Below are 14,046 nucleotides of genomic sequence, written 5' to 3'. Positions count from 1 at the left end.
AAAGTCAAATTACAAAAATCATTAAAAGGAAAAAGCAAGTTCAACCCAAAAGGCTGCATTTGAAAAATTTCCTTTTTTTTTTGTAGGCTTTTTAATGCAGCATCTTATGCAGCATATAAGACCATAACTGCAGAAGAATGCTGGACAGTCAACTATATAAATAAGATATTTGAATACCAGTACTTGAAAAATATAATACTTACAGTGGCAAAAATCTGTCATTACCTTTCCTAAAAATGGAGTTACTAAAGCTATATATTTTTCCTTAAGGAAAGAAAATTAACTAGCTTGACCAAGCATTTTCAAATCTCTACCTAAATGTCAAATTAAACTCTTCGACTGAGAGGCCCACTTGGTAACAGAGATTGTGTACCATCTGATTACCGTATTTATCAACTCAGCACACAGTAGATGCTTACCAATACTACTATTATTATTATTATCCATATTGCCAAGTATCTGAAAGTTTTGGAACAATAATACTATACTTTTTAATCAGGTTTTTATTACTTTGGTTTGGTACATAAAATTCAACTATTACCATGGTATTTTAATTTTCAGTTTATAAACCAGGATGACACAGGCACAATAAATGAGGAGTGAGGAAATCAAATTTTTCCAGATCTGAGATTAGTGAGCTGAGGGATCAGATTTATTTTTTATTTCTTTACAAACTAATTCACCCATTCCTGCATACCAAAATTGAAAACTTCCATCGTAAAACCAAACTCCTTGCAAAGGATAAATGTAAAAATGCATGAAAATGATTAATTGATCAAAGCAAGGCAATGTACCAGCCACTTGCAGACTTCCTAATCTGGATAGAATTTTCAATTATCCTCGAATTCAGCTGTGTAAATAGGCCTTCAAAAATGAAAATACATTATTACATTCTCTAATTATTCATAGAAATTCATCTCAGCAGAAGTATTTGTTTTCCTACTGCCGTAAAAAATAGTAACTTTCAGTTAGGAACCCTGCTTTTGATGACTTTCATGAACACATTTCCAAGCCTTTGAAAACTCAATGTTAAATCCTGAAAAATAATTCAATGTTTAACAAAGATACAATAAAAACTCCCCCTCCAAATAAAGAAGGCGACACTTGGCAAATAGCAAGTAAATGCCAAATAACTCTGTAAAACAATTTTCACCTGCTCCAGTGGGGAAAAACTCTGAACTCAAATCTAGTTAGTAAAAGTACAACCTTTAAGATTGAGCCTGTTCATCAACTCCAATTTCATTAGCTGTAGGTTCTGGATAATTCTGACGTCCCTCATCTCCCTAGGGTAACCATTTTTAAAAATGTGATGAAATAATTTTTATTGTATCGCCTATAATTCATTCATTCATTCATTCAATCAATCGCATTTTTTTGAGCACTTGTTGTGTACAGAGCACTCTACTCTTGGGAAAGTACAATACAACAATAAACAGTGACATTCCCTGCCCACAATGAGCTCACATTCTAGAATGGGGGACAATGCTGAACAATTTTAACTAACAATGCTGAAAAATACCTATACTTCCTCATACTAATAAGGAAATTGTCATGCATATATCATGTAGTCTATTATTAAGTAATCAATTGATCAATTGCATTCATTGAGCACTTACTGAGTGCAGAGCACTTTACTAAGCTCTTGGGAGAGTACAATGCAACAGAGTTGATAGATCCATTCCCTGCCCACAACTCCCTCCCTCTAGTCCATAAACTCACTGTGCGTAGGGAACTCATTCATTTAATCATATTTATTGAGTGCCTACCATTTGCAGAGTGCTTCGCACATAGTAAGTACTTAAATATCATCATTACTGTTATTATTTACTAAGTGTTTGGAAAATAAAATACAGCAATAGAGACAATCCTTGTCAGGGAATGTGACTATTGCTATATGATAATAATAATAATGATAATGATATTTGTTAAGTGCTTACTATGTGCCAAGCACTGCTCAAAGCACTGGGGTAGATACAGGGTAATCAGGTTGTCCTACATGGGGCTCACACTTTAATCCCCATTTTACAGATGAGGTAACTGAGGCACAGAGAAGTTAAGTGACTTGCCCCAAGTCACACAGCCGGCAAATGGCATAGATGGGATTAGAACCCACGACCTCTGGCTCCCAAGCCCATGCTCTGTCCATTAAGCCACACTGCTCTTCCAAGCGCTTAGATCACATACTAAGTGCTCAATAAATGCGACTGACTGAACATCCTCTGACTTCTGGATGACTCTGTGTCTTTCATGTTTTCCATTCTTACACGGTGAGCACTGTACTAAGATCTTAGGAGAGCACAATGCAATAGTACTGATAGACGCAATCCCCACCTTCAAGGAGCTGAGTCTTATTGGTACTAAAGAATTTCAGGTGCTCAGACTTGCATTCTTTTCCCTAGTTAACGGGGCCATGAAACCCCCCTTTACTAAGTGCTTAGGACAGTACATGAGCAGCAAAAGCAATGGTTCCTGGCCTCAGGGAGCTTAAAATCTGAAGGGAAAGACATAGAAATATAAATTATTTACAAATAGAGTGCAGGAGAAGAACGAGGATAAAAATGATAGCATGATTATGCCTGAAAGCAATAGCTGAATTGATAAATGGGAGATTAATTTCATAGACACACATCCACACATACACAAGTCCTAAAGATGGATGTAAATTCATGTAGGTGCTAAAGGAGGTCGTTGAATTGATGATACTTGGAGTTTATCGGGGATGGCTACTTGAAGGAGAGGGGATTTGAGGAGAGCTTTGAAGATGGGGAGAGTTGTGGGTTGGTGGATTTGAAGTAGGTTGGCAGGAGAAAGTCAAAACTGAAGTACATTTAGAGTGTCAGCTTGGGAGGAGTGAAAAACTGGGAAGTAGCAATGAAAAGGGCATTTACATAAGATGGAGAAGGCTGGTAGAGAGGCATGGAGCTGATGGTGAAGAGTTTCTGATTGATGCCGTGAAAAACCAAAGTTTTTGAGTAGTGGAGAGTTGTGTGCCGAGTGACATTTTAGGAAGAAGATATACATATTGTTTTCATCCTTTCAAACACCATTTTCATTTCAGTGAATCATTTTGCTAAGGGTCACATTCCCTATAAATTCTACTGTCATCTGCTAGTTTAATGGGCATACTCTTAATTCTGTTAGTCACTGACCAAAGTTGGGGCTAAACTATCGATGACCACATTTTGGATGTGACTCAGTGAGCCAGTTCTAGATCCATGTGCTAGCAGTGCAAGCTAATATGATCTTCCTGCCTTGGTGATATGAATATCAAGGTGTCTTGGTGATATGAATATCAAGGAGGAAGATGTGGGTGTCACTACTGAAAGCGCTAATGATGTCTAGAGTCAAGCAATCTGCTGCTCCCTCTCAGTCCAAATACCCTGTTGTCTATCACAGAAGGAATCAAAATTGATGTGGCAGGAGTCTCTTTTCTCAGAATCATACTGGTTGCTACTCAAGGAAATGGTCATCTTTCCTTGCAACTGCAACCTGACAATTTGGTGATATGTTCTATAATGTTTCAGGTATGAAATTAACCTAAGTCACAATTTCCAAAGACATCATTTCTCCATGCCAAAGTCTAAAATATTTCTTTTTCTAGTCTTCCCACATCTTTCATGACTACTCAAAAAATGATACCTTCAATAGCACTGATCAACAACTTTTTAAATATCCTAGGAATACTAATTTTCCCTAAAGATAAAAAAAACCTAAAGGGAGAGTGTGGGTGGGAATCAAAGCATAGATGCAATTACCACAAGGGGTTGGTGCAAGGCACACATGAGGAGAGTCGGAAGGTTTAGTCAGAAAATGGACGTGAGGGATTCATTTGCAACCTTACCTGGACTCAGAAAACCACAAGGCCCTGGAGCCTCTAGAAGCAGGGCAAAGGGTGTGAGAGGGCAAAGTAAGAGATTAAATGCTTGTTAGAGGTAGCACTTACCAAAAATAAAAATAAAAATAAAAAAAAAACTACAGGAAACACCAGTTTAAGGTACAAAGCAGCCAGAAATGTTTGTGGGTGTATATGTTTCTTATTGCTTTTAAAGTTATCTAATAGTTTTCAAAGAATCATTTGTAGGAATTGTGTAGCCAAAGGACATTTTGTATTAAGTGCCTAAATTTTTTTATTAAGTCTTGAGAAGCAACTGAAACAATCATTAATTAAAGGGGCAGACTACCCAACAGTCACTGAACTCCAGCTCTATCTTTGACCTCTAAGATCAATTTGGGGCATGCGGACACTTTACTGCAGCAGACTCTCAACATGGAAATCAGGAAACATGCACCAAGAAGAGCAAGGAGCAAACACAACAGCCCCGCAGAAGACAATCGATACATGTGCACATTTCAGGAGTGAAGCAGCGTGATCTAGTGGAAAGAGCATGGGCCTGGGACACTTAGTTTCTCTGGGCCTCAGTTTCCTCAACTGTAGAATGGGGATTAAATACCTGTTTTCCTTCCTATTAATAATAATAATAATAATAATAATGGCATTAATCAAGTGCTTACTATGTGCAAAGCACTGTTCAAAGCACTGGGGAGGTTACAATACAAGGTGATCAGGTTGTTCCACAGGGGGCTCACAGTCTTAATCCCCATTTTACAGATGAGGTAACTGAGGCACAGAGAATTTAAGTGACTTGCCCAGAGTCACACAGCTGACAATTGGCAGAGCCGGTATTTGAACCCATGACCTCTGACTCCAAAGCCCATGCTTTGCGTCCCATGTGGGGTAAGGATTGTGTCTGACTTGATTATCTTGTATATATCCCAGCTCTTAGGGCAGTGCTTGGCACATAGTAAGTACGTAAATACAACTCAATATTGTTAGAAGGGACTTTGGGGTCATATATTAATCTTTTTAATCAAGACTCAACACACTGATAAATTACCCTTTAATAGTATCATATTCTATTGTGAAGGATAGTTATCCAACATGACGCTTATTGGGTGGACTGTAAAGCGACTGTGCAATTAAACTTCATAGTTTCCAACAAAATAGTCACTGAAACAACTCTACCTTGGCAGGTAAATTTTTTGGATGGAGTGGTGAGTAGTAGCTTGTCTGCCATCTCCCCAGGACCAGCACACCGGGCAATTCCAGGTTCTTTGTACTCCGATTTTACCCAATCTGATAACCACTGCATGTTGCAGTCACAGTAAAGAGGATTTGCTCCAATTGCCCTGGAAGAAAAATAGAGGTTGGCTGACAATGGGATAATTTAATAAGATGTATTTTATAGGACCTAAAATGTGGTGACATTTCACTGCCGAAAAATACTTTAGTGTCATTCTCAATGGAAATGTCCTGAAGTCACAGCTTTGAAGAAAGGTCAGATACTAAGCCTTTACTATACTGAATGATCTTTGCTTTGTATTTTAAGAGCCGACTGATGCTTAACCATAGGTATTACAAAACAATCTCTCTAGGCTGTAGCAACCCAGGTATCACAGCAGATATCAATTTGAAGAGAAGAGTTAGAGTGTCTGAGACAGACATAAATTCCTGTCTCTGTGTGTAGTTACCAACACAGTACTAACACAGATGTTAGAAGATGCCAATCAGAATTCTGGGATCTCTTGGAAAACATTGGGAGGGCTAGGTCTTATTAAATTTACCCAAGATCAGATACACCCAATGGCAAAAAGTGGAAAAGTGACCATTATCCAGGTACTTTGATTGATAAAAACGGTCCATCTGCATAATTCAGACCCCAAGATAGATTCTGTTTGACTATAATTACCTGGTCAGACTGTATGATGGATAAAATTAACTTTATATGTCACAGATATCATATCACTAATAGAACTAAAGCAATCTTGTGCAATCAACTGGTTCCTGCTCCTTACCATGGAAGACAGGTGACTACGCCAGTCAGGATGCATGGTTGTCTATTCTTTCCTTAAAGTTTTCAAGAAATGGAAGTTCTAAAGACTTCCTTGGTCCTCTATTCAACAATTAATATCCCTGAGAGTAAAAACATTCTTTCTTGTCAACTCTACACTTCATTTTACAAGTTTAGACCTTTCTTACATGGTGATTTGAAACTCTTCAGACAGCTAAGCTTGTGCTTAGCTTGTTGTTTTAGGGTACTTAGAGTTGTTCTAAAGGCTCACAATTTCCAGCACGTTCTCAATACCATGGCCTCTATGTTACCAGAATTAACCCATTAACAGAGCTATTTTAAGCAGCCTCTCAAACTTCCCTAGGATAAAACTTCCTCTTTCAAAAAAAAAAAAGCCAAAAAACCCAAAACTCTAAGACTAATCCTCTTCCTTTTTTAAATAATAAAGGTGATGCTAGTGTGCAAATACCTCTGGTTTTAACTATTGTTGTTGTAACCCAGCTAGAGCAGGCTTCACTTTTCTTTTGAACTAAATTCATTACTTTTCAACATGTTCTATAATACTTCATGGACACAGAGATTATCCCGATCATATTTGCTTAATTTTCACAGGAAACAAAACCCAGTAGTTTTTCTGAGGGCAGTCCGTGAGGTCAACTAGCATGCAAGCACACTTTTATAGACTAAATACTCACAGATGTGATAACGCAGAAAGATCATTAAACACTCCCTCGGGCACAACAGAAATGTCATTTCCATGCAAAGATCTAAAGGAAAAAATAATTATTTCAAAGTAGTAGTTAAACTGTCTATAATCATTTTCAAAAATAACAGGATAAAGACTTGCAAACCAGCCAATATATCATATATGTACTCTAAAACTGAACAAAATGCAGTCTTAATTCTCCAAAATAGCAGTTGGAAATCCAAGGCAGAGAGCTACCAAAATAGTTGAGTGCACATTGGAAGTTACTGTGAAGCTGTAACAGTAAGTATTTCTAGTTAAAGACACCCAGGAACAGAAGGTAGTCCAGCTTTGGAAACAGTATGGCCTAGCGGAAAGAGCGGAGCAGCGGCAGACGGGAGACCTAAATACTAATCCTGGTTCCGCTACTTGCCTGCGGTGTGACTACAGGCAAGTCATTTAACTTCTTGGTGCCTCAGTTTCATCATCTGTAAGATGGGAATTAAATCCCTGTCCTCCCTCCACATAGGTTTTGAGCCCCATGTGAAGCAGGGACTATGTCCAATTTGGTTATCCTGTATGTACCCTATTGCTTAGCACAGTATTTGGTACATGGTAAGCACTTAAATACTACAATTATTATTACTGAAGAAAAGTTACATGTTCAAATTGACATGCCAAAAAGTTCATGGACAAATTTTATATAACAAAGAACACTCACAGCAACCGAAGTGATTTTAATCCATCGAAGGTTCGAGTGGGTATGCATCTGAGGCGGTTGTAACTGAGAATTCTGTAAGCACAGATGAAACCTTTTATTTCTTAAAGTGACAAGAAAACATAAGAAGTGGAAAATAAAGGAACACAGACTTTTGCACCAAAAGCCATTTAGAAAAATGGATATTTTACAGTTCCAAAATCAAGCAAGATTTAAAATGCATGTATTACAATCGATAGGTTAACTTTTCTTGGAAATGATTCACCCTTTATTTTTCTTATACTCAATGCTATAGGTTGAAACTTACAAGGTAAGCAGCTGGGTCATGTTGCTGAAGCTCTGATTGGAAAGGGTGCTGATTCTGTTGTTACTTAAATCTCTACAAAAAATAAACACAGTGATTTAGTACTAATGAATGCACAAGTCCTAAAACAATATTAATTCTTGAAATAGCACCTTGCTTTACTTTCAATAATTCTACCCTTGTTGTTATCTTCTATGTTATTCAAAAAAGCAAAATATTTTACCACATGATTTCAGCAAATCCAGAAAACGTTTAATCAATGAAAAATCACACTAACTTGATCAAATTTCCACATTCCAATACTGCTGTGCAAAACTGTTAGCAGAAACCTTGCTATTTACTTCCATCTCCCCTTTTAACATTTCAGTGAAGAGGATGGCAATGACACCAGTAAAATAATGGGAGGTAAATTCATCAATCAGTAAATGGTACGGTAAATGGCAGAGCATTGTACTAAGTGCTTGGGAGGGAACAGTACAATAGAGTTGGTAGATACATTCCCTATCCACAAGGAGCTCACAGTCTAGAGGGAGGAGTTTATAGCCTAGAGGAAAAAACAGTGAAACTTATAAGAACTGCTGCAGTCCCACAGAAAGGTGACCTTTCTGTCTGAGTGCTTAAAAATATATGCAGGCCCCTAGGTGGGCTCAATAAAAGCTGTTGGAAGTTCAAGATAGCCAGGAATTTCTGGCCATGACTTCTATCCCATGTGGTCTCGTGGAAAGGGCAGGGCATCAGGAGACACAGGGTCAAGTCTCATCTTTGCCACTGACCTGATGTGTGACCTTGGGGAAGTCACTTTTACCTCTCTGGGCCTCAGTTTCTTCATTTGTACAATGGCGATATATGGAGTCCAGTCTGATAACCTTGTATCTACCTCAGCCCTTAGCACATAGTAAATATGTAATAAATGCCGTCATTATTAAGTGTGGCAAAGTTGTACCCACTTAATGACTTCATTAACCTTTCCCATAAGCTGAATGGTCATTTAAATCGGGAACTTGATTTCCTATTAGATAATTATTTTTCACCATTTTTCATCTAAGAAAAGGGAACAGATATGTTCCTAAAGATGTGCTCCTTGCACAAGGACAGTAACATAAAGAAGGCCCAAAACCCACTTCAGGGGAGCTATGCTTTACATAACTTCCCTAGGACTCTATGATTAACTAAACAAATGCTTAAGAATGAGGGAGACTCTATTATGTTTCTATGCTTTTCCCTTTGACAAGCTTGTTATGGGCAGGGAACGAGTCTGCTAATTCTGTTGTATTGCACTCTTCCAAGTGCTTAGTACAGTGCTCTACACATAGTAAGTGCTCAATACGATTGACAACTTCATCAAACCCAGAAAATTAAACCCCCAAAGATACTGTAATATTACTTACATTAATGTTAAATGTTTATAATTAGAAAGTTCTTTGGGAACAAGGGTAAATTGGTTTCCATCCAAATACCTAAGAACAACAAAAAAGACTCCATCATTTTAATTAAAATAATAGCAATATCCAAATGCAGCATTTTATCTCAATAAAGAGTGAAATATTAGTTTCAGTGTTTATAATTGAGGTGCCATGCTGTCTAGTCAGGATCAATTAAGAGTTGATATACAGGCATGAAGAGAAGATTATTTGGTTCATACAGTCGAATTTGTCATGGTTCAATAGGTCTTGCACAAACTACAAATAGAAAATTGACAACTGAACAGTAAAAATATTCCATCTTTTTCGTACGGTGCTTATGTTAATTGTGGCCAGGAAATTTAGAGACATCGATAATACTTTCAGAGAATAATGATTTAAGGAAAAGATGTACATTTTTTCCACTTTGACCTGTAGACTTGTTTCCAGATTGATATTTTAGTTTTCCTACTCTTAACAAAATTACAAGGTAGTGACTTCGATCCTTGAAGGCAGGAGCCACAACTTCTTGGTTCCTCCTGTTAAATTTCCCGTGCTCTTAGTACAGTGGAAAGCTATTAAACAACAACCACTAAATAGATGGTGGCAAATCACCTGCCACTCCACTGAAAGCAATTAATATTTGACAGATGCATAAAGAAAACATATGTTATGACTGATAGTAATATTAAAAACAGATTATGTATTATGAAGGCATGAATGTGGCCTAGTGGGACGAGGCCAGGACTGGGAGACAGTCTTTCTTTCTTTCTGACGGAATTTGTCAAGTGTAAAACTGTACTAAATTGGGGATAGATACTAGACAAGCAGGTTGGACACAGTCCCTGCCTACACTGGGCTCACAGTCTAAGTAGGAGAGAGAACAGGTACTGAATCCACACTTTTTAGATGACAAAATTGAGACAGAGAGAAGTTAAATGCTCAATCCAGCCCACGGGATTTAGTGGGAAATCTCTTCCCACTAGGCCACGCTGCTTCTTACAGAGGCCTAGGCAGCTTTAAACCCAGCTCTGCCATTTGTCTGCAGTGGGGCTTTGGGGATGTCACAACTTCTCTGTGCCTCAATTTCCTCATCTGAAGAATGGGGATTCAATACCTCCCTCCCCTTTAGACTGTAAATCCATGTGATCCAGGGAGTTTATCCCAATGCTTAGCACATAGAAAGCACTTAACAATTATTATTAAGTATAACTATTTTCTTTAGTAGCTTGTCAAGAAAGGTGACCCATTTCCCTGAGCAAATCCAATTTTTGGCACCAACCTAACCCGATGCAATACTAACGTTTCTTGGGTTATGTATTTTGGATATTTCTCATCCTGATTTTGGACTCCAAACTCTGTGTTTCCTTAGGGAATCTCAGGAGAGTCCCAGGCCTCCAGGCAGATCGATGGGCAAGAGGGTGAGGGGAGCAGCTTAAAATCAGCCACTCCAAGGAGTTGCTGTCTCTTTGGAACTCACGAGAAAATGGGATGTACACATAAAAATCTGGGCTATACGGAAGCCCCAGTGGGTTCCATCCAATCCTGAAATAGTACAACAAAATCTGTTCGCCAATCCGTTTGGGCTGAAAATGTAGCTGGAGATGACTGCACCTTCGGGAAACATATGGCTTTGGGATTCTTTTGGATACAAGTACCGGGTCTGTTTTACGTAGGCTCAGATTAGTCTACTGTGGCAGGATACAAGTGAATTTCTGCTGCAGTGCATTCAATAGTCTAGACCTACTGCACCCATCCAAATCCTTAATTTAGTGTGAAAGAATGACTAAGAGCTTAGAGGGTGTTCTACCACTAGGACAGTAGACCGAGAAAGGGCAAAACTGTTTAACTTGCAAAGAGAATTAAATGCAAGTCTTAACTCTGGCAAAGAACGTGTTTGCCAAGCAAAGCTGAAGTCGAAAGTTCAGTTCTGACCCCTGCAACCTGATCATTCTCAGCGTATGAAATACTTCTTAGACCCTAGGGCTTCATGTGTCTGTGTACACTTCTGCCTATCCCCAAACCCCTAGTGTGAGCTATCCGTAGAACAAGGACTTTGGTTGGACTTGATTCCATCACACAAGAACGGAACGCGTTACTGAGGCTGAACATCATTAGTTCAAAAATATAACGAATTGAAAGAGAGTGCTAAGATGCCTTTGTCTCACCATCTTTCTAAGTTTTGCCTTCTCCAATCACTTCTTTGGTCTTACTGTCTTCATTTCCACTTCCCTCCTCCCTCCCATACCCAATCCACCTTGGGCTAGAACCACTAGAGGGCAATAAAACCCCATACACTTAAAGAGGAATTTTTCTAGGAAATCCCCAGCATGTGGGTATAAATATCTAGATGATTAAACAAAAAAAGACTTGTGGGCAAAAACTACAACCTTGATCAGTATTAATACCTTCCAGTGTCGCTTTTTGATGGCTTTTAAAAAGCAATAGGCCAACAAATACACACCTTGAAACAGAAATTTTGCCTGCGGAGCCCATAGTTTTTTCTCAGAGTTTCTAGAGCAACTTAAATGTAGTATTGTAAATGCTGTTGCAAGCCCCTTTTTACTCCCTTTTTTGTTCTCTGTTTCCCTATTTTTAAAGATGAAATTTGAAAGATTTAAAGGAAAAAAAATCTTACATCATCAGTCCTGAATTGTGCTCATTTCTTCTCGGTGAAACCAACTCTGGACCCTGGAGGTAAATTCAGTTGTAGTAACGAGGGAAAGGAAAACACTTGTGCTACTTACAGTTCAGTGACATCTTTGGGAATGGCTTTTGGTAAAGCCTTCAGGCCCTTGTTGCTGCAGCGGACTACAGTATCAAGGCAGGTGCATTCAGCCGGACAACGGGATAATGGGGAACAACTGTTATCATCATTTCCTGTTTTATCCAAGACAGACAAATGCATGGTTATGGTTCTAAAGAGTCCTGAATAGCCAGTAACGTGAAATCTGTTAATTCCCTAATGAACAAGAAGTCTATACTACAGAACTTTCAGATCTATCTATGAAGCATCAAGTTATGGAAAATCAAGCTCAAGCTTATATATTTATTATATAGGAACCTACCCTACTGCATTAGAACTTACTCGAGAAATTATGCTCTTCGTACTGGAATTATGGTTTCAGTGGCAAAGAATGGGTGATTTAATCCATGACATAGTGAGTTTGAAAGGCTACATATTGATAAATTCATACTGTGTATTTCAATAAATGGTGGGTCTGAAATATAATGCGGCCTGTATTCGAATGAATGGTGAGTTTGAAATGAGTAATCCGACTTAATGGTTATGTATATAACAAAACATGATGTCACATCTCAAACACCATTCATTACAACTAAATACCAATATACTACTTCTAAATCCAGGATTCCATTTGTAGACTCTAAATTCTGAAGTTGATTCTAAAATATGTCCTACGTTCCTACTTACAAAAAATTACAGAATGTAAACATCTGTTTCATTATTTTAAGAGCCATACATTTAAGTTTAAGACAAGATACATATTGCCTGGACTAAGAAAATCTGAAAAGTAAAACAGCCCATTTTTATTGATAGTTTTCGTCAAAATCGTACATGTGAAATCACGACTAGTCTTTAGAGAGCTCTTTGCCATTTTAGCTGAAAATAGTGGCTTCGATTTAGATTATTTTACAGAGTATTACCTTTAAAAATTTTGAACCAGTAATTGAAAAATAAAGTAAATCAAACAATCAATTTTGCATGATTCTAAGAAAAACAATATCAAAACAGGTGAAAAGGAATCAAAGGAGAAAATGCAGTCCATGAATTGGAAAAGGGTTTTCAGGTCATTTGATTTCTGCCACATTAAAGTAACAGAACTTGTCAACTGAAAAACTCAACACCAAAATATATGGCAAGTCAGAATCTAGAACTTACCATCATCACAAGTGAAATCCTGAATGGCAACGTCCTGGATGGGAATCTCCTTCAGGAAGTATGGTTTTTGACAACGAGGGTTTCCCGTTACGATGCGTTTCTTCCTAAGCCAATCTCCCAACCAAGCCAGGTGACAGTTACAGTTGAAGGGATTGGCCAAGAGATTTCTATGAGTAATGTACAATGTGACCATTATCTTGAATTCTGAGATTCTATTTCATTCATTCATTCAGTCAATCGTATTTATTGAGCGCTTACTGTGTGCAGAACACTGTACTAAGCGCTTGGGAAGTACAAGTTGGCAACATATATAGTCCCTACCCAACAGTGGGCTCACAGTCTACAAGGGGGAGACAGAGAACAAAACAAAACATATTAACAAAATAAAATAGAATAAATATGTACAAGTAAAATAAATAGAGTAATAAATCCACAAACTACTAGAAAACGTTCAATAGATAATACTGTAATGGTGTTTAAATCATCTAGCTCTCTCTTTTCTAGACGGTAAGCTCACTGTGGGCAGGGAATGTGTCTACCAACTCCGTTGTATTTTCCCAAATGCTTAGTACAGTTCTCTGCATATGGGAAATGTTCAATAAATACCACTGACTGATTGAATGATTCCACCCACATATACCCACACCACCCTCTGCACACCCTCAGGATGTATTTTTTCCAGCTAAAGCATTCAAATTATGTACTGAAAAACAAAACATGAGAGAAAATTCCCTTGAATGATTCCATATTCAAAATAAAGTTAAAGGTAGCAGTTTAGAATTTATGTAGTACATCTTGATATATCTCATTTAGAGGTAATTTAGACTTGTCAGAGATCTGACTTGCTGTCAAACTACCCAGAACTGATAATGCAGTAATTTAATACAGAGATGAAGGCTGATTACTTTATATTATTGAGTTTAACCTGACACCAGCTATTTCATTAATTTGTCATCTCAAGATTTCCATCTCTTATTTGCTCCAGAGAATAGGTTTCCCATCTAAACTGACAGCCAAGTTGATTACATGCCAGTTATAAAAATGAATTTACTTCTACAAGTCCCAATACTTTCAGCATCACACCATTTGAGCACGGGCCTATTGACAATTCCATTATTTACAAACATGCCATCTTTAATATGCACAAATTAGTCAGTAGGTGTAAAATGCCACATTTTATGTGGAAAGA

The 14,046-nt window shown here is 37.8% G+C and overlaps 1 protein-coding gene across 1 annotated transcript in view; it reads right to left on the bottom strand.

Annotated features, from left to right (window-relative positions):
- Positions 1 to 14,046, bottom strand: part of SLIT2 (slit guidance ligand 2) — a 320,705-nt gene that overhangs the window by 49,739 nt on the left and 256,920 nt on the right. The window contains exons 22-28 of the mRNA XM_038751941.1: positions 12,858 to 13,024; positions 11,704 to 11,836; positions 8,945 to 9,013; positions 7,560 to 7,631; positions 7,256 to 7,327; positions 6,545 to 6,616; positions 5,024 to 5,187 (exon numbers count right to left, since the gene is read on the bottom strand). Coding sequence (XP_038607869.1) covers positions 5,024 to 5,187; positions 6,545 to 6,616; positions 7,256 to 7,327; positions 7,560 to 7,631; positions 8,945 to 9,013; positions 11,704 to 11,836; positions 12,858 to 13,024 — 749 coding nt within the window. The remainder of the gene's footprint in view (positions 1 to 5,023; positions 5,188 to 6,544; positions 6,617 to 7,255; positions 7,328 to 7,559; positions 7,632 to 8,944; positions 9,014 to 11,703; positions 11,837 to 12,857; positions 13,025 to 14,046) is intronic.

The sequence above is a fragment of the Tachyglossus aculeatus genome, chromosome 10 (assembly GCF_015852505.1).
Source record: "Tachyglossus aculeatus isolate mTacAcu1 chromosome 10, mTacAcu1.pri, whole genome shotgun sequence".
Taxonomy (NCBI): Eukaryota; Metazoa; Chordata; class Mammalia; order Monotremata; family Tachyglossidae; genus Tachyglossus; species Tachyglossus aculeatus.
Note: the sequence above shows the minus strand (reverse complement) of the source record. Positions and strands in the feature narration are given on the sequence as shown.